At 38.9% G+C, this 26252-nt stretch overlaps 1 protein-coding gene across 3 annotated transcripts; it reads left to right on the forward strand.

The window, feature by feature from the left end:
• RAB33B (RAB33B, member RAS oncogene family) lies at positions 1–26252 on the forward strand. Of its 3 annotated transcripts, none has more exons than XM_058550103.1 (3): positions 1–79; positions 347–614; positions 23421–26252. In XM_058550103.1, the coding sequence occupies exons 2-3, from the start codon at positions 366–368 to the stop codon at positions 23859–23861; spliced, it is 690 nt and encodes a 229-aa protein (XP_058406086.1). In that variant the 5' UTR covers positions 1–79; positions 347–365; the 3' UTR covers positions 23862–26252. The 3 variants fall into 3 exon arrangements, with proteins under 3 accessions (XP_058406086.1, XP_058406085.1, XP_058406084.1); XM_058550102.1 differs by having other exon boundaries at positions 18–96; XM_058550101.1 differs by lacking the exon at positions 1–79 and adding an exon at positions 113–170.

A 26252-nucleotide genomic window follows, 5' to 3' on the forward strand; every position in this document is an offset into this window, starting at 1 on the left:
GCCAGGGTGCCGGGCCTGGGGCGCTCTGCTTGGCCGCTTGGCAGGCTGGCCTTCCGCGCCGCCGTTAAACCCCCGACAGGTCCGGTGCCTTCCCAGGTAGACGGGCGCCGGCCCCAGTGACGCCGGGGCGGAGCAGCGGGCCGGGCGGGAGGACCAGCGAGGCTCAGCTGGTGGGCGCCACACCTGCGGGGGGGCGGGGACGGGGGCGGGAAGGTGCGCACGCGCGCCGCGGGGCCGGCGGGCGGTGGCTCCTGGGACGTAGCGCAGCGGAGCCGGCGGGCTGGGCACGTTGGCTCGCGGTGGCGTAATCTCCCCGCCTGTCTGCGTCTCCTTTCCTCCGCCTCAGTTTGGGGCGGGTCAGGAGAATGGCCTCGGAGATGGAGTCCTCGCTGGAGGCGAGCTTTTCGTCCAGCGGTGCGGTGTCAGGAGCTTCCGTGTTTCTGCCTCCGGCTCGCTCCCGCATCTTCAAGATAATCGTGATCGGCGACTCCAATGTGGGCAAGACATGCCTGACCTACCGCTTCTGCGCCGGCCGCTTCCCGGACCGTACCGAGGCTACTATCGGGGTGGATTTCCGAGAACGAGCGGTGGAGATTGATGGGGAGCGCATCAAGGTGAGCGGATGGGGACTGTCAGGGAGCAAGGACGCCTCGGGATGACAAGTGTCCCAACTCCACCATGGGTTAATCGCTGGCTCTGTGCAAGGTGTGTGCTCCATCATTTCTCACGCTGATGTGGAGACTGGAGTTGGGAATTGGAAGGATTTGTATACAGCAAACTTCTAAGGCAGCGCTTCTCAAACTTTACTGTCATGCGATTTACCCGGGCATCTTGCTTTTTAAAAAAATGCAGTTTCAGATTGCGTAAGGTCCCAGATGCAGATGCAGATGCAGCTAGTCCATGGACCACACTTTGAATAGCAAGAGTGTAGGGTGTATCCACTAACTCATTGGCAGTGTCTCTTGTGCTGGGAGTCAGTGAAGTAAGACCAAAGGAAAAACAGAGAAATTTCTCAAGCATGGAAAACTCATTTCATAAATATTATTTATTAAACCGTCATCTGAGTACTGCTCTAGGTATTGTGGAAGTAAAGCCTTCTTGCCTTTGAGGAAGTGCTTAGGTATTCTCTTGCATATGGTTTTGCTACGGTAGTTTCTGTATGACATTTTGTTGTTTAGAAAAATCTATTTTCTTGCAGAAATATTCTGTACATGATAGTTCCTACTTGGGTTGCCAGAAGCACATTCTTGGCGTCACTCTCTCCCAATTCTTCTTTCTTTATTTTTTTTGGTGAGATCAGCCCTCTGCTAACATCTGCCAATCCTCCTGTTTTTTTTGCTGAGGAAGACAGGCTCTGGGCTAACATCTGTGCCCATCTTCCTCCACTTTATATGGGACGCCACCACAGCATGGCTTGCCAAGCAGTGCATTGGTGTGCGGCGGGGATCCTAACCGGCGAATCCCTGGCTGCTGCAGGAGAGCGCGCACACTTTAACCGCATGCGCCACCGGGATGGCCCCTCCCAATTCTTCTTTAATTCTTATTGGTGGCTCCTGAGACTAGGGACATAGTAATAGTGGAGAAGGTAGTAGGCCCAAGACCAAAACTGGGGTTCTGAGGGGTTGGAATGGGGGCATTGGAAAATGAGGATCACTGATGGGGCTGAGGCCTCCTGATGGTATAAACTTTAGACACACATCTTTATTCCAAACCACCACTAACTCCTCAGGTATCTGCTAATACCAGCCCTTAAAACATGCAGACCCAGGGAACTGTTCTGCCTTCCTTATACTGCGTTTACTTTTTTACTTTAAATTAAGGTGTTCATCTTTACCTCAGTCCCCCCTGGGGGGAAAAACAGCCTCACTGCTTCATTCCTATCCTCACATCCTTGAGGCAAGAACAATTTATTTTTTAGTTGCTTAACCACCACCCTACCCTCTATCTAAAAGGGCTTAAATGCTAATGATAGTAAAGGAGAAATAGGGTTGAAAAGAAATCAACCTTCTATAGTCCCTTTTGCCTTTTAATTTTCATTTTAATTTTTCATTGTTCCACTCAAACTGCAATCGGTGGTCCTTTGGGTGCACTGTATTAGCGAGTTAAGAAACATTTATATACATTACAGAGGAAAAGATAGTATGAGAAGAGGCTGAATATTTTTCAATCAGAGTTAGGTTAGGCCCAGGAACCTGTGGGTGAGGAAGATAATGCGGCTTCTGAGGTTTGAGAGGGAGTTTAGTTTGGGAGAAACAGGAATTCAGGGAGAAAGTGCATGGACTTTGGAGCCCAACTCACCTGGATCAAATCTGAACCTATGAAAGGGTAAGGATGGGCTATGTGTCTTTAGTAGGGTGACCAACTTTTCCCGTGACTGTCCCAGTTTTAAAACTGGAAGTCCCACATCTCAGGAACCCCCTCAGTCTGAGGCCAACTGGGGTAGTTGGTTACTCTAGTCTTTAGGCAGTTTCCTTAATCTTTCAGAGTCTATTTTCTCTTCTGAAAAAATTGGGATAATAATACCATATCAGGCTGGTGTGAGGATTAGATGAGACCGTGTATGAAGCACCTGGTTCATAGTTGGTAATCGTAAGAACCCTGGTTGCTTAACATCATTATTCCCCTTTGGCACCATCAGTTCTGTGGCTGCGCAACTAGAGAGTGAAGCAGAGATAAAGTAGCGCATAGGCAGACAGCTGAAGGGGAGAGAAATTCCCCCCAAATGGGAGCAGGATGTTAAATAAGTAGAGGGAATGGAGGCAGAGGAGGAGTTGGGATTTGATGGCCATTTATCTGCTTCTGGGTTGCTATTTATACTTTAAGATCACAAATGGATCAGGTGCAAATTTAAGAGAGAGAACTTATATTGAAAAAAATATAAGACATGTCCAGTGTATAAAGTTGAATATTTAAGTACTGGGATAAGTGCTGGCAGTGGTAAGTCAACCAGAACCCACAGGTGTGATGGGAATCTGTGAGCACAGAGTTGATCCTTCTGGTTGAGAGGAGTAAGGAGGAAACATTTTTTCTGGGATTATTCATCCTGAGCTTTAGCATAGCCTGTTTTGTTGGTAGGGACATGGACACTGAGTTTCTTTTTCTTCTTTCTAAGGCCTTAGCCAATCACTGTACCTCCAACTGTAAGACTTGAGAGAGATTTTTATTGTAGTTGAAAAGACTACAGAAATGTTCTGAGATTTCTATAGTACAAAGAAATATGGCTATATTGGACATTTTTTTAAAAAACTTGATTTTTTTTAGTGTCTTTAAAAAAAAACTGAAGTGATATTAGAAAAGCTTTATTCCCTGTGCTGCTTCTGCTCTTTTGATAAACCTCTAATACATCTTAAGTGCTGCTAAAATGTTTGTACTATGTTCAGATTTTCTCTTTGGAAAATTATAAGCCTAATCTGAAATGACATTTCTTCTAATTTTTCATCTTAAAGTGAAAGCTGGACAGCTCTATGTTGCTTTACTAATAAAATGACATTTGAGACATTATTTTTATTTGATAAAAAATGAGATATTGTGTTAAATGTTTTTAATTGTGGACTGGACATTTTTCAGAGAGCATGTCTTATAGCAGCAGTACCCTTTCAGAATCAGTTAAAATGTTTTATGAAGTGTAATAAAGTCTATATTTGATCATCTGTTCCTAAGTACTATATATGTATGTATAGTTGAAAGAGGAAAATCTCATTTGCAGAATTTTGGAAGTTGAATAAAATTATAGAATTAATTCCTTAAATAAAAATACATTTGATTTTTAAATTGAGACTCCCTACTCTCATCCTTATGCTCCTTCCTTGTATGTGTATCCCCATCATAAGTAGCCATATTCCTTTCGTACAAGCATTTTTATAATGGCAACCAACACAATCATTAAAGCCTAGTGTTGCATTTAATCCGTCCTCTCATTAGGGGTCAGCAGTTTCTATTGGAACATTGGGATAGCTTACTTATCATTTGTAGAGGTATGACATTTTGCTGTTTTAAATACAAGATGTTAATGTTAAACAAAGGAAAGTAATCAGATTCTCTCCCCTCATTGGTAAGTCAAATGTTTAATGAGTAATTGTAGGAAAGAAGACATTTTGTTAGTCACAAGAATTATGATACTCTGCAGGGGGTTGGCAAGCTATGCTTGAGGGCCGAATACGGCCTGCTGCCTGTTTTTTTTTTTTCTTTTTTATTGAGGTCATAATAGTTATAACATTGTGAAATTTCAGTTATACATTATTATTTGTCAGTCACCATATAAATGTGCCCTTTCACCCCTTGTGCCCACCCCCCTACCCTTTTCCCCTTGGTAACCACTAAACTGCTCTCTCTGTCCCTGTGTTAATCTTCCACAAACTAGTGAAATCATGTGGTGTTTGTCTTTCTCTGTCTGGCTCATTTAGCTTAACATAATACCCTCCAGGTCCATCCATGTTGTTGCAAATGGGATGATTTTGTCTTTTTTTTTTTTTTTTTTTTTTGTGAGGAGATCAGCCCTGAGCTAACATCCGCCAATCCTCCTCTTTTTTTGCTGAGGAAGACGGCCCTGGGCTAACATCGGTGCCCATCTTCCTCCACTTTATATGGGACGCCGCCACAGCATGGCTTACCAAGCAGTACTTCGGTGCGCACCCGGGATCCGAACCAGCGAACCCCGGGCCGCCGCAGCGGAGCGCGCGCACTTAACCGCTTGCGCCACCGGGCCGGCCCCTGATTTTGTCTTTTTTATGGCTGAGTAGTATTCTATTGTGTGTGTGTGTGTGTGTGTGTGTGTGTGTGTGTGTGTGTATGTGTATGTATATGGGCCGGCCCCGTGGCTTAGTGGTTAAGTGCGCGTGCTCCACTACTGGTGGCCCGGGTTCAGATCCCGGGCGCGCACCGACACACCGCTTCTCCGGCCATGCTGAGGCTGTGTCCCACATACAGCAACTAGAAGGATGTGCAACTATGACGTACAACTATGTACTGGGGGGCTTTGGGGAAAAAGAAAAGGAGGAGGATTGGCAATGGATGTTAGCTCAGATCTGGTCTTCCTCAGCAAAAAGAGGAGGATTAGCATGGATCTTAGCTCAGGGCTGATCTTCCTCACCAATAAATAAATAAATAAATAAATACACACACACACACACACACACACACACACACACACACACACACACACACACACCCCCCACATCTGCTTTATCCAATTATCAGTCGATGGGCACTTGGGTTGCTTCCACTTCTTGGCTATAGTGAATAATGCTGCAGTGAGCATAGGGGTGCATAAGTCTCTTTGAATTGTTGATTTCAAGTTCTTTGCATAAATACTCAGTAGTGGGATAGCTGGGTCATATGGTATTTCCATTTTTAATTTTTTGAGAAATCTCCATACTGTTTTCCATAGTGGCTGCGCCAGTTTGCACTCCTACCAGCAGTATATGAGAGTTCCCTTCTCTCCACATTCTCTCCAACACTTGTTTCCTGTCTTTTTAATTATAGCCATTCTAATAGGTGTAAGATGATATCTCATTGTAGTTTTGATTTGCATTTCCGTGGTGATTAGTGATGTTGAACATCTTTTCATGTGCCTATTGGCCATCTGTATATCTTCTTTGGAAAAATGTCTGTTCATATCCTCTGCCCATTGTTTGATCAGGTTGTTGGTTTTTTTTGTTGTTCGGTTGTGTGAGTTCTTTGTATATTATGGAGATTAACCCCTTGTCGGATATATGATTTGCAAATGTTTTCTTCCAGTTGGTGGGTTGTCTTTTAGTTTTGATCCTGGTTTCCTTTGCCTTGCAGAAGCTCTTTAGTCTGATGAAGTCCCACTTGTTTTTTTTTTTTTTTTCCTTTTGTTTCCCTTGTCTGAGTAGACATGGTATTCAAAAAGATACTTCTAAGACCCTTGTCAAAGAATGTACTGCCTATATTTTCTTCTAGGAGTTTTATAGTTTGAGGTCTTACCTTCAAGGCTTTGATCCATTTTGAGTTAATTTTTGTGTATGGTGAAAGGTAATGGTCTACTTTCGTTCTTTTGCATGTGGCTGTCCAGTTTTTCAAGCAGCATTTATTGAAGAGACTTTCCTTTCTCCATTGAATGTTCTTAGCTCCTTTGTCGAAGATTAGCTGTCGGTAGATTTGTGATTTTATTTCTGGGCTTTAATTCTGTTCCACTGATCTGTGTGCCTGTTTTTGTACCAGTGCCATGCTGTGTTGATTACTATAGCTTTGTAGTATATTTTGAAGTCAAGGATTGTGATGCTTCCAGCTTTGTTCTTTTTTCTCAAGATTGCTGTAGCTATTCGGGGTCTTTTGTTGCCCCATATAAACTTTAGGATTCTTTGTTCTGTTTCCGTGAAGAATGTCATTGGGATTCTGATTGGGATTGCATTGAATCTGTAGATTGCTTTAGGTAATATGGACATTTTAACTATGTGTATTCTTTCAATCCAAGTGCATGAAATATTTTTCCATTTCTTTATGTCATCATTGATTTCACTCAATAGTGTCTTTTTAGTTTTCATTGTATAGGTCTTTCACTTCTTTGGTTAAATTTATTCCTAGGTATTTTATTCTTTTTGTTGCAATTGTAAATGGGTTTGTCTTCTTGAGCTCTCTTTCTGTTAGTTTGTTGTTGGTATATAGAAATGCAAGTGATTTCTCTAAGTTGATTTTGTACCCTGCAACTTTGCTGTAGTTGTTGATTGTTTCTAATAGTTTTCCAATGGATTCTTTAGGGTTTTCTATATATAAGATCATGTCATCTGCAAACAGTGAGAGTTTCACTTCTTCGTTGCCTATTTGTATTCCTTTTTCTTGCCTAATTGCTATGGCCAACACCTCCAGTGCCGTGTTGAATAAGAGTGGTGAGAGTGGGCACCCTTATCTTGTTCCTATTTTCAGAGGGCTGGCTTTCAGTTTTTCCCTGTCGAGTATGATGTTAGCTGTGAGTTTGTCATATATGGACTTTATTATGTTGTGGTACTTTCCTTTTATAACTCATTTTATTGCGAGTTTTTATCATAAATGGATGTTGGATCTTGTCAAATGCTTTCTCTGCATCTATTGAGATGATCATGTGGTTTTTATTCCTTGTTTTGTTAATGTGGTGTATCACATTGATTTGTGGATGTTGAACCATCCCTGTGTCCCTGGTATAAATCCCACTTGATCATGGTGTATAATCTAATGTATTTCTGTATTTGGTTTGCCAGTATTTTGTTGAGGATTTTTGCATCTATGTTCATCAGCAGTATTGGCCTGTAATTTTTTTTTTTTTTTTTTTTTTTGTGAGGAGATCAGCCCTGAGCTAACATCCGCCAATCCTCCTCTTTTTTTGCTGAGGAAGACGGCCCTGAGCTAACATCGGTGCCTATCTTCCTCCACTTTATATGGGACGCCGCCACAGCATGGCTTACCAAGCAGTACTTCGGTGCGCGCCCGGGATCCGAACCAGCGAACCCCGGGCCGCCTCAGCGGAGCGCGCGCACTTAACCGCTTGCGCCACCGGGCCGGCCCCAGGCCTGTAATTTTTCTTCTTCGTATTGTCTTTGTCTGGCTTTGGTATCAGGGTGATGTTGGCCTTGTAGAATGTGTTAGGAAGTGTTCGCTCTTCCTCAATTTTTTGGAATAGTTTGAGAAGGTTAGGTATTAAATCTTTGAATGTTTGGTAGAATTCTCCAGAGAAGCCATCTGGTCCTGGACTTTTATCTTTGGGGAGGTTTTTGATTACTGTTTTAGTCTCTTTACTTGTGATTGCTCTATTCAAGGAGATTCTCTATGTCTTCTTGATTCAGTTTTGGGAGGTTGTATGAATCTAAGAATTTATCCATTTCTTTGAGATTTTGCAATTTCTTGGCCTATAGTTTTTCATTCTCTTACAATCCTTTGTATTTCTGTGGTATCTGTTGTAATTCCTCCTCTTGCATTTCTAAATTTATTCATTTGAACCTTCTCTCTTTTTTTCTTAGTGAGTCTGGCTAAGGGTTTGTCAGTTTTGTTTATCTTCTCAAAGGACCAGCTCTTTGTTTCATTGATCCTTTCTATTGTTTTTTTTGGTTTCAATTTTGTTTATTTCTGCTGTAATTTTTATTATTTTCCTCCTTCTGCTGACTTTGGGCTTTGTTTGTTCATGTTTTTCTAATTCTGTTATGTGTAGTTTAAGATTGTTTATTTGAGATTTTTCTTGTTTGTTAAGGTAGGCCTGTATTGGTATGAATTTCCCTCTTAGGACTGCTTTTGTTGCATCCCATCTGAGTTGCTGTGGTGTATTTGCATTTTCATTTGTCTCCAGATATTTTTTTATTTCTTCAGTGATCTATTGGTTGTTCAATAGCATGTGGTTTAGTCTCCACATCTTTGTCACTTTCCTAGCTTTTTTCTTTTTTTTTTTTATAATTTTATTTATTTATTTATTTTTCCCCCAAAGCGCCAGTAGATAGTTGTATGTCATAGCTGCACGTCCTTCTAGCTGCTGTATCTGGGATGCGGCCTCAGCAAGGCCGGAGAAGCGATGCTTCGGTGCACACCCGGGATCCAAACCCGGGCCGCCAGCAGCGGAGCACGTGCACTCAACCGCTAAGCCACAGGGCTGGCCCCTCCTAGCTTTTTTCTTGTAGTTGATTTCTAGCTTCATAGCATGTTGGTTGGAAAAGATGCTTGATATGATTTCAATCTTCTTAAATTTATTGAGGCTTGCCTTGTTTCCCAACATATGGTCTATCCTTGAGAATGTTCCATGTGCACTTGAGAAGAATGTGTATTCTGCTCTTTTTGGATGGAATGTTCTATATATATCTATTAAGGCTATCTGGTCTAGTTTTTTGTTTAAATCCACTATTTCCTTGTTGCCTTTCTGTCTGGATGATCTATCAATTGATGTAAGTGCGGTGTTAAGGTCCCCTACTATTATTGTGTTGTTGTTAATATCTCCTTTTAGATTTGTTAGTAGTTGCTTTATGTACTTTGGTGCTCCTGTGTTGGGTGCATATATATTTATCAGTGATACATCTTCTTGGTGGAGTGTTCTTTTTATCATTATATATTGCTCCTCTTTGTTTCTCATTACCTGTTTTATCTTGAAGTCTACTTTGTCTGATATAAGTATGGCAACACCTGCTTTCTTTTGTTTGCCATTAGCTTGTCTTCCATCCCTTCACTCTGAGCCTGTGTTTTTCTTTAGAGCTGAGATGTATTTCCTTGAGACAGCATATTGTTGGACCTTATTTTTTAATCCATCCCACGACTCTGTGTCTTTTGATTGGAGAATTCAATCCATTTACATTTAAAGTGATTATTGATATATGAGGGCTTAATGCTGCCATTTTATCTCTTGTTTTCCGGTTCTTCTGCGTTTCCTTTGTTTCTTGTCCTGTGTATTTCAGACTACCAATTCAGTTTGGTAGTTCTCTATGATGGTTTTCTTAGTTTTCTCTTTATTTATCATTTGTGTCTCTTTTCTGATTATTTGTTTAGTGGTTACCATGAGGTTTGTATAAAAAAATCTCGTAAATGAGATAGTCCATTTTCTGATAGCCTTTTATTTCCTTAGACTAAGCCGATTCCATCCTTTTCCTTTTCCCCTTCTAAGTTATTATTGTCACAACTTACTCCATCTTGTATTGTGAGTTTGTGGTTTAAATGACGAGATTATGTTTATTTTTGGTGTTTTCCTTCCCTTTGTCTCTAATGTTATAATTAAGTGTTTGCTAACCTGTTCTGATAGAGAGCTGCAATTTTCTGATTTTGTCTACCTGTATATCTCCTTGCTCAAGGTTTTGTAACCCCTTTCTTTTTTTTTCAGGTATGAGACCCTTCTTGAGCATTTCTTGTGGGAGTGGTCTTGTGGCGATAAACTCCCTTAGCTTTTGTCTATCTGGGAAAGTTTTTATTTCTCCATCATATCTGAAGGATATTTTCGCTGGATAGAGTATTCTTGGCTGAAAGGTTTTGTCTTTCAGAATTTTGAATATATCGTTTCACTGTCTCCTAGCCTGTAAGGTTTCTGCTGAGAAATCCGCTTAAAGCCTGATAGGGGTTCCTTTGTAAGTTATTTTCTTCTGCCTTGCTGCCCTTAATATTTTTTCTTTGTCATTGCCTTTTGCCAGCTTTACTACTATATGCCTTGGAGAAGGTCTTTTTACATTGATATAGTTAGGAGTTCTATTGGCTTCTCTCACTTGTATTTCCAGCTCCTTCCCCAGATTTTGGAAGTTCTCAGCTATTATTTCTTTGAACAAACTTTCTCCTCCATTCTCCTTCTCTTCTCCCTCTGGAATACCAATAATCCTTTTGTTGCATTTACTAAGTGAGTCAGATATTTCTTGGTGAATTTCTTCATTTCTTTTTAGTCTTAGTTCTCTCTCCTTCTCCATCTGAAGCATTTCTATATTTCTGTCCTCCAGACTGCTGATTCTCTTCTCCATAATATCAGCTCTGTTATTCAGGGAGTCCAGATTTTCTTTATCTCACCCACTGTGTTTTCATCTCCAACATTTCTTGTTGGTTTTTCTTTATAGTTCCAATCTCTTTTGTGAAGAAGTTCCCTGATTTCATTAAACTGTCTATCTGTATTTTCTTGTAACTCGTTGAGTTTTTTTATGGTAGCTATTTTAAATTCTCTGTCATTTAGATTATAAATTTCTCTGCCTTTCAGGATTGATTTCTGGGTGCTTGTCATTTTCCTTCTTGTCTGGAGATTTAATATATTTTTTCATAGTGTTTGATGGCGTGGATTTGTGCCCCAGCATAGTGTTAGTATCTGGCCGCAGCTTCCACTTGCCACCACTGGGTGGCGGTCAAGAGCTGTGTATTCTGAGCTTGCCGCGTCCTCAGCTTGCTCACTTACAGCTGCTGCTTTTCTATTGCATGTGCAGGCGCTCTGGCTGACCGGCTGAGCTGGAGCGCCACGTGGAGGGAGGGGTGCTTTATTTCGCCTGCATGATCCCAGGGGCTTCTCGCTGTGCCCTTGCTATCTGTTCTCCTGGGGCACTAGCTTGATGAAGACACCCCCGCAATAGCTTTGTCACCTCTCTGTGGGGCTTTCCCATGGGCTTTGGGGGAACTTGGAGAGCGAAGGTGTTCTCGTGGAGGGCCGCCCCTCCCCACTCATCTCTCAGAGCCGTGCATGGTCTGGAGCCCAGGGGTCACTGCCATTGGGGAGGGAGAGGAGATCCCCTTACCCTCCTTCCACTTCCTCTCGGGGGTCCAGCACCTCCACCGTCAGACATATGGCTGTGTGGGTTTCTCAAACATCTTTTGTGTTGTGTGCATGTCCTCTGTTGGTATATGAATGTCCTTTTCATTGTATCTTAGGGGGGAGAGTCTAAGGGGAAACCTCGCTCCGCCATGATGCTGACGTCATCTTCTGCTGCCTGTTTTTATATGGCCTGCAAGCTAAGAATGATTTTTACCTTTTTAAATGGTTGGGAAAAAATCTTAAGAATATGATTTCATGACAGGTGAAAGTTATATGAAATTCAAATTTCAATGTCCATAAATAAAGTTGTATTGAAACACAGCTATGCTAATTTTTTATGTATTGTGCTTGCTTTTGTGCTATAATGGCAGAGTTGAGTAGTTGCAACAGAGACTATTAGATCCTCAAAGCCTAAGATATTTACTCTTTTGACCCTTTACAGAAAAAGTTTACTGATCCTGATATAGTGAATAGATAATTTGTTATCCTAGATAGGGATAAGATTTATATACCTAGAAAGATGACCAGCAAAACCAGGCAGTGAATGAGGGCCAAGTTACTGGTTTGGATGTTGGTGGAGGAATCATTCTCACTTGGAGTGCTAGGTGAGGTTTCACAGAGGAAGGGCTGAGCTGAGAGGGCTTTTCTGATGAGGAACATCAGCAGGACGCTCCAACAGGATCAAAGATTCCAGTGGAAAAGTGGCAAGTGAGAAGCAGGTGAAAGTGTTGGTAGCAACATTTGTGAAGAGTTTGAAAACCAAACCTAAGAATCTCAGCTTCATTTTGTATGCATGGTAAAAAGACCAAGATTTTAGGAAGATAAATGTGGTAGCAATTGAGGATGAATGCCCCTTGACTTGTTTTTCTATGTGCATTCTCTCCTTTAGTAGTCTCTTGATCTCAGCTATTGCTTCTATGAAGATAACTTGCAGATCTTTGTTTGGCCCAGACCTGTCTTTTCATTTGCTGTTCTGCATTTCCTACTGTCTTCTAGACATGGCTTTTTGGATAATCCCTCCTTCACCTGAAATGTCTGAAAGTAGTTCCTCTTCCTTGGCAAATCTCCCTTTCCTGTTTCTCTTCAGTGTCACCTAGGTTGTCCTGACGTCGTCATCCTCATGGCCTTACCCCTCTCCTTTGTTCCTTAAGTCCAGTTGGTTTTCTACCTACATAATTTCTCTCATTCATCCTTTCTTCAAAATCCTAGGGCAAGTCTTTTGTTACCTCTCTGTGAACTGTTGCAGCAGCTCAACTCATCTCTCATCTTCACTTACAGGCAAACTTCCTTTTATTGTGCTTTGCTTTATTGTGCTTCACAGATATTGCATTTTTTACAAATTGAAGGTTCATGGCAACCCTGCGTCGAGCAAGTCTATTGGCGCCATTTTTCCAACAACATTTGCTTGCTTCATGTCTCTGTGTCATGTTTTGGTAATTCTCGCAATATGTTGAACTTTTTCACATTTCATCTGTGATCAGTGTTCTTTGATGTTACTATGTAATTGTTTTGGGGCTCCATGAACCGCACCCATAAAAGATGGTGAACTTAACCGGTAAGTGTTGTTTTTCTTCTGACATCTCCAGCAACTGGCTTTTCCCCCATCTCTCTCCCTCTCCTCAGTCCTCCCTATTCCCCGACACACAACAATATTGAAATTAGGCCAATTAATAACCCTACAATGGCCTCTAAGTGTTCAAGGGAAAGGAAGAGTGGCATATCTCTCACTTTAAATCAAAAATCTAGAAATGACTAAGCTTAGTGAGGAAGGCATGTCGAAAGCTGAGATAGGCTAAAATCTAGGCCTCTTGTGCCAGCCAAGTTGTGAATGCAAAGGAAAAGTTCTTGAAGGAAACTTAAGTGCTGCTCCAGTGAACGCATGAATGATAAGAAAGGGAAATAGCCTCATTGCTGATATGGAGAAAGTTTTAGTGGTCTGGATAGATCAAACCAGCCACAACATTCCCTTAAGTCAAAGCCTAATCCAGAGCAGGGCCCTAATTCTCTTCAATTCTGTGAAGGCTGAGAGAGGTTAGGAAGCTGTAGGAGAAAAGTTTGAAGCTAGCAAAGGTTGGTTCATGAGGTTTAGGGAGAGAAACCATCTCATTACATAAAATTTGCAAGGTAAAGCAGCAAGTGCTGATGTAGAAGGTGCAGCAAGTTATCCAGAAGATCTAGCTAAGATAATGAAGATGGCTACACTAAACAAAAGGTTTTCGATGTAGATGAAATAGCCTTCTATTGAAAGAAGATGCCATCTAGGATTTTCATAAGTAGAGAAGAAAAGTCAACACGTGGCTTCAAAGCTTCAAAGGACAGGCTGACTTGCTTGTTATTGGCTGATGCAGCTGGTGACTTGAAGTTGAAGCCAATGCTCATTTTTACCATTCTGAAAATCCTAGGGAGATTTTACTAAATCTACTCTATTTTGCTAAAAGAATTATGCTAAATCTGCTCTGCCTGTGCTCTATAAAATGGAACAACAAAGCCTGGATAACAGAAGATCTGTTTACAACCTGGTTTATTGAATATTTTAAGCCCACTGTTGAGACCTACTGCTCAGAAAAAAGGTTCCTTTCAAAATATTACTGCTCATTGACAATGCACCTGGTCACCCAAGAGCTCTGATGGAGATGTACAACAAGATGAATGTTGTTTTCGTGCCTGCTAACACAACATCCATTCTGCAGTCCTTGGATCAAGGTGTAATTTTGACTTTTAAGTCTTATTGTTTAAGAAATACATTTCATAAGGCTATAGCTGCCATAGATAGTGATTCCTCTGATGGATCTGGGCAAAGTAAATTGAAAACCGTCTGGAGTGATTCACCATTCTAGATGCCATTAAGAACATTTGTGATTCATAGAACCAGGTCAAAATATTGACGTTAACAGGAGTTTGGAAGAAGTTGATTCCAACCCTCATGGATGACTTTGAGGAGTTCAAGACTTCAGTGGAGGAAGTAACTGCAGATGTGGAAATAGCAAGAGAACTGAAATTAGAAGTGGAGCCTGAAGATGTGACTGAATTGCTGCAATGTCATGATAAAACTTTCACAGGTGAGGAGCTGCTTCTTATGGATGAGCAAAGACAGTGGTCTCTTGAGATAGAATCTACTACTGATGAAGATGCTGTGAAGATTGTTGAAATGACAACAAATGATTTGGAATATTACACAAACTTATTTGATAAAGCGCTTGCAGGGTTTGAGATGATTGACTCTAATTTTGAGACATTCTGCTGTGGGTAAAATGCTATCAAACAGCATCACATGCTACAGAGAAATCGATCCTGAAAGGAAGAGTCAATTGATGTGGCAGACTTCATTTTGTCTTATTTTAAGAAATTGCCACAGCCATTCCAACCTTCAGCAGCCACCACCCTGATCAGTCAGCAGACAGCAGCATTGAGGCAAGACCCTCCACCAGCAAAAAGATTACGACTTGCTGAAGGCTCAGATGATGGTTAGCATTTTTTAACAATAAAGTATTTTTAAATTAAGGTATATACATTTTTTTTAGACATGATGCTGTTGCACACTTAATAGACTACACTGTAGTGTAAACATAACTTTTATATGCACTGGAAAACCAAAAAATTTGTGTGACTCATTTTATTGCACCATTCACTTTATTGCAGTGGTCTGGAACCAAACCTGCAATATCTCCAGGGTATGCCTGTAATCAATTTTGTGCATTGTTGCCAAAATGCCAGATTAGTGTTGCACTTTAGGAAGGTTAATCTCCCCTGCCTCAGCTGCCCTGGGTACTTCTCTATTATATTGTGAAGTTCCAACTTTTAAAATTAACATAGGCCTTCCTTCATCTTGCTCCAGACAGCTTTTCTGACTTTTCCCCAGTTAATTTCCTTTAAGTATCCTATAGTCTAGCCAATTATTTGCTGGTCCCTGTTTTTTCCCTTGCATCTCCCACTCTTCGCCTGGACTATCCCCCTTTCCCATATTTCACCACATGTAATTCTTCCTTACTCAACTCAGACAGTATGTCTCTATCAAAAATCTCCCACTTCTCCTTCTCCCTTCTATTTCTTCCTTCTGTGAACTTTCTTTAGCACCATACTTAAGCCTTGAAATGGTCTTTGTCTCCTCGTTGTGTTATATAGGTATCTACCTCTTTTATTAGGTCTTATTCAGGGCAGGATCCATGTCTGGTAATTCCATAGACCTCTTCCAGTGTCTAACTCAGTTTCTAAACCATGCAATACTTAGGGGATACGTATTGAATGTATGGCGGCAAAAAGATCAATTGGTAGGCTGCTCTGGAAATCCAGAATTGAGGAGATAAGGGAAACTAATGGAAAGAAAGAAGTGATAAAAAGTATTTTGATGATCAAGCCAAAAAGCTTCAGTAACTGGCTTTTGGTGATAAGAAGGAAGAGGACTCACAGATGACTGAGATTGTTGAGTCTAGTTGACTAGAGGAAGGTAGTACCATTAGTAGAGATGAGGAGTACAATATGGAACATTGAATAGAGGGTCTCTGTAAAAAGTTTTGTTTTAGTCATTTGTTGAGATGGTGGTATGTTCAAATGGAAATGTCTGATTGGCAGCTTGAAATGTGGGATTGGAGCACAGGGGAAATAATCAAGAATATGAAAATGAAGTTAGATAGATAATTTAGAGGAAGATAGGTAGCTGAGAACAAAACGGCCAATGTGGTTAACATGCACAGAGAGAAGAGGAGGGATTTGTTTTATTGTGTGATGAAGATGATATAGAGGGCTGGCCCCGTGGCTTAGCGGTTAAGTGCGCGTGCTCCGCTGCTGGCGGCCCGGGTTCGGATCCCAGGCGTGCACCGACGCACCGCTTCTCCGGCCGTCCTGAGGCCGCGTCCCACATACAGCAACTAGAAGGATGTGCAGCTATGACATACAACTATCTACTGGGGCTTTGGGGGAAAAAAATTAAACAAAAAAAAAAAGATGATATACAATGAATGCTGAAGCCAAATATAAATTAGATTATTTGCTCTTATCCATTGTTCTGTCTTGATCTTTATTAGAAGTAAATTAATAATAATAATAATAAGTAAATTAATTGACTTTCAAATTCTTTGAAAGTCAAAGAATATTTTATATGAGGTCATCTTATATGTACCTTAGAAGAATTAAATCGATAATTCATCTTAAAATGTGGTGGTGGTGGTGGTTAAGGAGATACTAAATTGGTTGTCTTGATTTGATTCAGTTTGATTTGCATTGGAATTCAGTGAGTGAGAGTATTAGCAGTCAGGGTACCCTAAAAAGAATGCTGAAGAATCTTAACTTGTGACTCCGTAGCTCAGAAAACTTTGGGGGATTTGGTTCTGGTCTGACAGAGATTCTGAACTGCAGTGGTTTGAGGCTTGCATGGTACAAGCAATACATATATGTTTTCCCAGACCCAAGCTTTCTCACTATCTGAAGCATCCCTGCAACCAGCTCAGAGCTCCCATTGTTCTTCCAAACTGATTTCAGAAGCCTGTGATTCTTGGACCTCTTCTTATGAAGATGGCAGCATTGATGTGTGGACTCTGTCAGGACTCTGTACTCAAATTAGCTTAATCAAAATGGAAATTTGTTTCACATAACTGAAAAGCCCAGAAGTAAAGTTCTCTTTTTTGCCAGTTCCCATGATAGTCCTAAGATGGAGACTCAGTGATTCTGTTTGAGGATTCAGGCACATGCCCATTCCTAAACTGTGGAGGGTGGGGGTGTACAATGCTCTGACTGGTCAGGCCCAGATCACATGCCTAGCTGGGGAACCAGGGATTCACATGAATTGAAAGCAGGGGAAGGATGGTTCCCCAGGGAAAATGAGGTGCTGTTAACAGACGTGGGAGTGGATGCTAGGTTGGGAAAAACTATGCGTCCACCACAGGATCAGTCAGCCCAGGTTTAAATTTTGACTTTAAGACTTAGCAGTAGCCTTGTCACCTCAGGTGAATGACTTAACCTTAGTAGACCTTGATTTCCTCATCTGCAGGACTGGGTAGTTATTGCTGTGAGTTGTGTATCTTAAATAAGATAATGCATGTAAAGGGCTTAGCATAGTGCCTGGAATGTGCTCGGGTTGTGCTAAGCCCCCAATAAATACGAGTAGTTTGAGAGTAAGTGCTCATACTTTCAGGAAAGGTGGTGATAATGAAAAATAAATAAGCAGAGGAAGGATAGAGAGGATAGCTAAGGTTAGTGTTTCCAAATTGTGTGTATTCTTTGCTCTAAGGCAACAACTAATTTAAAAAAAAAGGTGAATCCATAATGTTACATAAATTAGCCCTGATTTTAAGATTGAAATAGCCTCTTGAAAGGCTACATGACTGGATCTAGGTCACACAAGTTGGTGGCAGTGCTGGGATTACAACTTGGGTCTCCCAACTCTGGCTTCCTTTCTCTCGCTGCTTACTGTCTTCCTTTCCCTTTCATTACACTATAATTAAATTCCTCAATGTAAAGAAAGTATTTCTTTCAAATAGTCACACAAAATTTGTTACTTCTCCTTATTAGCGAAGCTAAAATTTATTTTTAAAATTTGCCATTTGGATCCAATACATCAGCCGTACATATTTCCACTCTGCATAACAAAAGCAAAAAGAGTTCTCTTGATATGTTACTAATACTAGTTATGATGTTGATTTACAACTTACTAAGTTTTAATAGAAGTGCTCATGTAGTTATCAGATAATCTTTTATATAGGCTGCTTAGAAGCAAAAATAATAAAAGTGTGTTCTTTGGAAGAACAGGGGAAAAGGAAATTTGACAGCCGATCAAAGAAGGAAAGATCATTTGGGTTAATACATTTGTCTTTTTTAGTCAAGCAAAAAAGTATTAAGTCAGCTTTCTCATTTTGGTAATAAAACTGCTAAAAAAAGCTTTCATGAACAATAAGAATCTACTCTTAGGACTTAGCAAATAGCTAGGTTGGCATTTTTCTTAGAACTTGATACTGGAATTTAAAGTAGAGCTTCATGAAATATTATGAAAGGAAGTGTATTTTATTTTGTCTTTATAATGTTTAAAATGGGAGTATTATCTGTGAGAGCATGTATTAGCCATTTTTCCTAAGATATTAAGTATTAAATTGGGGAAAATTCCTCTGAAAATACTTCCTAATTTAACATTTACCAGACAAAAGCATGTTACTTCCTTAGGTTCCAAAGTGTCATTCTCTTTTTTAAACATGGTGAACCATTCCACTCATAGCTAAACCTCAAGGTTTTTCTAGACTGTCATGGGGTTTGTTCTCCACCTAGTGTCTCTCTATCTGTCTCTCTCTCTTTTGATCAAAGTTTTCTCTAACCTCGTACGGCTGACAGTTTTTATCAGTCGTCCTGTCCTTTCTTTGGTGAGTCTCTCACTTCTCCTTCCCCAGTCCCCTTGCTCATCTCAGTGTCGTGTGCGGACATGAAAGGCAGCAGACAGCAGAGCCCAGTGCCTTTGCCCAAGCCTTCCCTTGTTTTAGCAATTCTGAGTGAATTTTTGAATCTTCCTTTTAAATACTCCTTTGTAAATGCCTCATTAACTTAGTAATTACTTTTATGGCTCTCCAGTAAAGTATGAAGAGTTATTATTTCATACTTCTTGTTTACTGGAAGTCTTGATATGATTAGAATGCATAGAGTTTTGAATAGGATTGATGAGGAGTATTGTTGAGTCAGTCCATCCTAAAACAAACAAAAAAAAGTTTTTTAGGGATAAACCTCTTTTTTGTGTGTGTGTGTAAGAGGAAGATCATCCCTGAGCTGACATCCATGCCAATCCTCCTCTTTTTGCTGAGGAAAACTGGCCCTGAGCTAACATCTATTGTCAATGCTCCTCCTTTTTTCCCCCTTTTCTCCCCAAAGCCCCAGTAGATAGTTGTATGTCATAGTTGCACATCCTTCTAGTTGCTGTATGTGGGACACTGCCTCAGCATGGCCGAAGAAGGGGTGCGTCGATGCGGCCCAGGATCCGAACCCGGGCCACCAGTAGCGGAGCACATACACCTAACCACTAAGCCACAGGGCTGGCCCTGGAATAAACGTCTTCATAATCACCACTTCCATATGTTGAGGACTTCCATAGCTCTTTGAGGCAGGCAGGTCTAAACTCTGCGTAATTATTATTTTTTTAAAGTTTAGTTTGTTTTTATAAAATAAATGCATGTTTGTTATGGAAAACATAGGAAAGTTGATATAAAGGGGGAAATTGCCTTAAAGACAACCATTGTGAATATTTTGGTATATAGTCATGCATCGCTTAATGGCGGGGATCCGTTGTGAGAAACGTGTCATTAGGCTATTGCATCCTTGTGGGAACATCATAGTGTACTTACACAAACCTAGATGGTGTAGCCTACTACACACCTAGGCCATATGGTACTAATCTTAAGGGACTACCGTTGTATATGCGGTCTGTCGTTGACTAAAATGTTGTTACGTGGCGCATGACTGTATTTTCTTTTTGTGTGCTTTTAAATTTTTTTTAGTCTGTGAATGTACTTTGCTTAACACATTATAAATCATTTTTTTAATAAATGGTTTTTGAATACTTGAACTACAGGAAATGTTATTAAAAGAGAAAAGATCAACTCCAGTTTCTTTGGACAGCTTTTATATAGGTCATCCATATTATTCCCCAGATACCTTTCTAAATGTTAAAGATACGGTTTGGAGTGGTTTTTTTTTTTTTCATTTTAAAAAACTGGGATATAATTCATATACCAGGAGATTTGTCACTTTAAAATATACAATTCAGTGGTTTTTAGTATATCCACGAAGCTGTGCAACCATCATCATTATCTAATTCCAGAACATTTCATCACTCCAAAAAGCACACCCATTAGCAGTCACTTCTCATTCCTCCTATTCCCTCAAACCCTGGCAACCATTAATCTACTTTATGTCTCTATGGATTTGCCTATACTGGACATCTCATACGCATTGAATCTTACAATATGTGGCCTTTGGTGTCTGGCTTCTTTGACTTAGGATAGTAGTTTCAGTATTCATCCATGTTGTAGCGTGTATCAGTACTTCATTCCTAATGTTGTACAACCACCACCTCTATCTACTTTCTAAATATCGCTGTCACTCCAAAGTAAAACCCCTCACCCACTAAACAATTTCTCCCCATTCCACAGCCCCTGGCAACCACCAATCTGTGTTCTGTCTCTCTGGATTTATCTGTTTTGGATATTTCATATAAATAGAACCATAGAATATGTGACCTTTTGTGTCTGGCCTCTTTATTTAGCATATTTTGGAAGTTCATCCGTGTAGTAGCATGTATCAGTATTCCATTCCTTTTTGTGGCTAAATAATATTCTGTTTAACATTTTGAGGACCTGCCAAACTGTTTTCTAAAGTGGCTGCACTATTTTACATCCCCACCAGCAATGTATGAAGGTTCCAGTTTTTCCGCATCTCTGCCAACACTTATCCATCTTTTCTTTTTATTATAGCCACCCTAGTGAGTGGAAAGTGGTATTTCATTCTGGTTTTGACTTGAATTTTCTTGGTGGCTAATAATGTTGAGCGTCTTTTCTTGTGCTTATAAGCCATTTGTATATTTTCTTTGGAGAAACGTCTATTCAGATCCTTTGCCGAATTTTTAATTGTTGTTGTTTTGTTATTGAGTTGTAAGAGTTCTTAAATATTCTGGATGCTAGATCCCTAACAGATATTTTATTTGCAGATATTTTCTCCTATTCTGTGAGTTGTCTTTTCACTTTCTTGATAAGGTTCTTTGAAATACAAACATTTTTAATTTTGATGAAGTCTAACTTATCTGTTTTTTCTTTGGTTGCTTGTGCTTTAGGTGTCATATCTAAGAAACCATTGCCTAATCCAAGTACACAAATACTTACCTATATGTTTTCTTCTAAGACTTTTATAGTTTTAGCTCTTGAGTTTAGATTGTTCATCCATTTTGAATAAATTTTTGTATATGGTGTGAGGTAGGGGGTCCAAACTCATTTTTTGCATGTTGTCCCAGCACCATTTATTTAAATGACTGTTCTTACCCTTAATGAATTGTTTTAGCACTCGTGTTGAAAATTGGTTGACCATAGATATATGGATTTATTTCTGAACTGTGTTCTGTTCCATTGATCTATATGTCTAATCTTATGCCAATATCACACAGTCTTGATTACTGTAGCTTTGTAATAAGTTTTGACAGCTATAATTTGAAGAATTTTTAATTGTATGTTGAGTATGTTTATTCTTGACATGTTAGTTGGGATAAAGAAGTTGTATTTTTTTTAAAAAATGAAAGTTGTATTTTTAAAGAATTATACATTTACTTTATTAGCTCTTTGCATAGTCAGTGTAACTAGTCTATAAGTGCTTATTTTATAGGGTCTGAAACCCTATAAAATATTTATTTTTGCTGTTGAGGTAGCCAAGGTCTAGAGGTATAACAGTGACCCATTGGCACATAGTAGGTATTGAGTAAATATTTGTTGATTTAAATAGTCTTAGATGTTAGTAGTTCTTAGTTTGCTTTACTGACAGCTGTTTGCTTCTATCTCTGATTTATATGATACTGTCTTTGTGGCCCATCTGCCAATTATGTTTACATCACAAAGTGGGTCTTTTGTAATGAATTACTTTGTCACGTGGTCTCTAGGAATGCATTGAGGCAAAACCTTATGATTTCCTGAGTAAATGTTAGTGTAAGAGGAAAAGGTTTTGAACAGTGTACATGGTAAATAATTTTAGGATGACATTCAGCTACATGTGAGAGAAATTCAACTGTGATGACTTAATCATGTAAGCTTTTATTTTTCTTGTGTAATAAGGAGACCAGAGACAGCAGTCTGTATGATGGTACCCTCTCAGCAGGATTCCAGGTTTATGCTAGACTTGTGCTCTGTCATTCTTGTATGTGGCTTTCTTCTTCATGCTTATAAGATGGCTGCTGAACTTCCAGGCATTATATTCCATTCCAGGCAGAAAGGGCAGGGTAATAGAGGTGCAAAAGGCACGTGCCAAATGCTCTTTTTTAAAATCACAAATCAGTAGCTTTCCTGGAAACCCCAACTGAGAAAACTGTTTACAAATTATTGGCCAGAACTATGTCACCTAGCTTCCCCTAGTTCCAAGACAGCCTGAGAAATCAAGTTTGTGTGGTAGTTTATATTTCTGCCTAGAGCAAAATTAGGAAGAAAGGAAAAATATTAAGAAAGTGGAGGAATTTGGACTAAAAAGAACTACCAAAAAAAAAAAGATGAAAAAATCAGAACTGATAAAAATTAAAGTACCATGGAAGAGATTGGTGAGCAATATTGCCATGTCTAATCACATTTTTTAAAATGTATTTCTTTATTCATTCATTACATCTTAATTGAGCACTTGCCATATCCTGCCATGTTCTGAGCACTTCATATCTTATATTCTACTTACTTTTTGGGCCATCTGCAATATCCCCTCAGTTTCTCTCTACTTCTGTATTGCTCTATGAGAAATCACCAGTTTAGGCTTCCAGTCCATGCTCTGAATATCTATAAATAGTACAGATCTTTCAGTTAAAAGTTATCTAAGTAAATCTGCCTCTAGTCTTTTCCACTGTGGCCAGTACCCTCATCATTTAACTGTTTTTTAGGAAGTAAACAAAGGCAGGATAATTCAGTGTTTTAAGAGAATCATAACACATGACTTGTTAGCCTTAGATATCATTTTCCCCAATTTCCCCATATTTCAATAAGGAGACATTGGAATAGTTTGTTGGTAGACATGTTTAGGACAGATAAGTGATTTTCTAGCTTTTTAAAATTTTCAAGGGGGCCTGGATATCATAGACTGTATATGTATGCTAGTTTGGGGGCTAGACCACATGACTTTGAACATCTGTCCTAAGTCTACTGTTTTAAATAAGACTAGTGAAAGTTAGAGAAGGGCATATAGTAACCAAATTTACAGGAGTTAGACACTTAGCATGTTTGTTAAAACCTGATACATTTTTCTCTTAACATTTTAAAATCAGTTTTTCAGGTATAATTTCATCCAAACAGATTTGATTTACTGAAATTTAAATGCTAAATTGAAACATTTGTTCTGACACTTCATTTATTATGAGGTAACTAGATTGGTATCATGAAGTCTGGCTCCCATAAATAACACTGAAAAGGCATTATGGAAGGGAACAAAGTAATATAGGTGAAGAAGTACTAAAGACCTTGCAAATGTGATTAAAATTTTCGATATGTATAACTGGAATGAAATTTTCAGTTTTCCTCTTTTTTTTTCTTTTCATTTTCAGATCCAGTTATGGGACACGGCAGGACAAGAACGATTCAGAAAGAGCATGGTACAACACTACTACAGAAACGTACATGCCGTTGTCTTCGTGTATGATATGACCAACATGGCTAGTTTTCATAGCCTGCCATCTTGGATAGAAGAATGCAAACAACATTTGCTAGCCAATGATATACCACGGATTCTTGTTGGAAATAAATGTGACTTGAGAAGTGCCATTCAAGTACCTACAGACTTGGCACAAAAATTTGCAGATACACACAGTATGCCTTTGTTTGAAACCTCTGCTAAGAACCCCAATGATAATGACCATGTGGAAGCTATATTTATGACCTTGGCTCATAAGCTTAAGAGCCACAAACCATTAATGCTTAGTCAACCCCCTGATAATGGAATTATCCTGAAGCCTGAACCAAAGCCTGCAATGACGTGCTGGTGCTAAATAACAGTCTTTATTGTAGTATCTAATTTTGACTAAAGAAATACTGTTGAAGTATGACAGTGATAAGTCATAAGATTTAATTTCAAATGTAATGGATCATCCTGACACTGTACTTTTTATCATTGTCATGCTTACTTTTGTATTTTGTATCTACTTAATCAAGTTTGTCATTGTGACAACACAAGGGAAAAGTTGGTTGTCAGGAGAGGTTGAAATGAAGCAAAGGTAGGATGAATCAGAACATCTTTCCATTGAGAGCCCAGAGGAGGAGGCTTTGAATGAGAGCGTGATGGGATTTTAAGTCAGTGACTGTTCAATCCTCTGTTCCTGGGATTGAAAAAAAATATTAAGGGTTTAGTACACACTTACTGGTATGTCCTTTGAATGGGAAGTATTCTCGATAGGCTAAAAGCTGGTATTTGCCTTTCCCTAGAGTTCTGTCTTTGTATTATTAATGTATTTAATTGCATTATTATTGGTACATTTTAGAGCCAAGACTTAAGTTCCAGTGAGAGGAGAAGACATAGAATGGTTTCTGGTATAAAAGTCATAATGAATGACTTTTCCAACGGTTCTGGATGCTTGTTCTAATCAATATCAATCAGGTCTACAAAAGTCATTGTTATTTTTAAAAGAGTAATTGAATTGTTTTCTTAATAAATTCTATTAAAATATGCAAAAATAAGTCAAATTTTAATGTAAATGAAGTGACATAATAAGGTGCTTTGTATTTTATTTTGGTATCTTTAAACAGTGAAAAACTAATTGGAAGCATTTGAGGAATTGTAACTTGGGGGGAAAATAGGTAAACATGGTTCCTGGCTACCACGGGACACCTATTGTTAGCTTTTAGTAGTTTCAAACTGTGTATCTGGCATAGTATCTCTTGCTCTCCCCGACCGACCGCTAACCAAATTAATGACTAAAGGCTGAATTAACAAATCAACTTCCATTTGGATTGTAGCTCCGAGGGCATCCCTCTAATTGCTATGAATCTACATATATTCCTGTAATAGTATTGTGTTACAGTACATCAATTTAAAAAATCTTTAAATTTGGTGGTCACAACAAGCCATTCCTCCTCAGTATGAAAGATAAATTAGATATTGAAAAATATCTTGTCTATCCCTCGGTGGAGAGAATATTTCAGAAAGTTTTTTACCCTAAATACTTTTATTTTGAATTTAAGACTTTGCACATAGAAAATAGTGAGCTTGTATATGAAGTTATTACATGAATGGAATGTAAGCCATGAACTTTAACTGAAGTGTGCACATTCACTAATTCTGATAGATTCCTGTCCTTGATAATTTTAGAGGAAATTAAGCCAAAAGATGATTGTACTTAAAATATTTTCAGAATGTGGGAAACCAATTACATATGTAATCTAATCTAGTGTAGAATTTTTGTTTAATCATTTTGGTGGTCATAACTGGATAATTTAATTATAAAAACAAGATAATTCTGTTAAATGAACTAACTGAAAGTAATAATTATAGGAAATAATGATTCAGTTTTAAATATTAGAGCTTAAGGAAAAACAAGTTGGCTTTATTTGTGTTTAGGGAAATTAATCCATTTTTCTTATCATGTTAGAATTAAAAATTGTTTGACTTTAAATGTTGATTTGTAACTATTTTTATAGTAAAACGACAGCTGTAATAATTGTGATGAGCGTAACAGTTTCTGTAAAGAAGGGAATCTGTTTATTACTTTTCAAAACATTTTCTAAACTGTGGGAAGAAAGTTTACAGACTTTCCAAGCACATTTATGGTTTTTCAGTGCTGTTAATAATGGTTTCCAAAAAAACAGCAATTTAACTTTATTTCTTTTTGTAAGAAGTTAGTAGTAAGTATCTTTTACAGTTCTGTGAAAGGACTTATTTTTTCACTTTAATATTTATTAATTTTAAAATATTTGTATCTCATTTGTAATGATTTATTGTTTTAAATTTTTATATGTGTGTTTTCATTTTTAAAAAGAACATACTTATCAGTTGAATGGGGATAAAGCTTTTAGATATTTTCCAAAATATATATAAAACACTTCATTGACTGTTGAGAAATCACTTCGAAAATGGTGGCTATCAAGCAACAAATTGTTAATTTTTAAAGCACAAGTCACACATTTTGTAACTCCTGTGTAAATTTGTTTTAACTGTGACCTTTAATTAAAAACATCAGGTATGTTTTGGAAAAGTCTTAATTTGAGAACACCAAAGGAAGGTAATCCAGAATCTAAGGTAGATTGCTTTTAATGACAATGCTTTATTGACAGTATATTGCTAATACATTTCCTCATGAAATCTAAACTAAAGTTAAATAATTTTGTTGTGGAATAGCGTCACTGTAACATTTCCCTTCTAAAGTTCAATAAACCAGCTTTGCCAT

This window comes from Diceros bicornis, chromosome 11 (assembly GCF_020826845.1).
Source record: "Diceros bicornis minor isolate mBicDic1 chromosome 11, mDicBic1.mat.cur, whole genome shotgun sequence".
NCBI classification, from domain to species: Eukaryota; Metazoa; Chordata; class Mammalia; order Perissodactyla; family Rhinocerotidae; genus Diceros; species Diceros bicornis.

What these genes read in the sequence shown, in the direction of transcription:
- RAB33B (XM_058550103.1), top strand. Translation starts at nt 366, where the DNA reads ATGGCCTCGGAGATGGAGTCCTCGCTGGAGGCGAGCTTTTCGTCCAGC. An exon ending in TTGATGGGGAGCGCATCAAG is followed by an intron (nt 615 to 23,420) that starts GTGAGCGGATGG and finishes TTTCATTTTCAG; the next exon opens with ATCCAGTTATGGGACACGGC.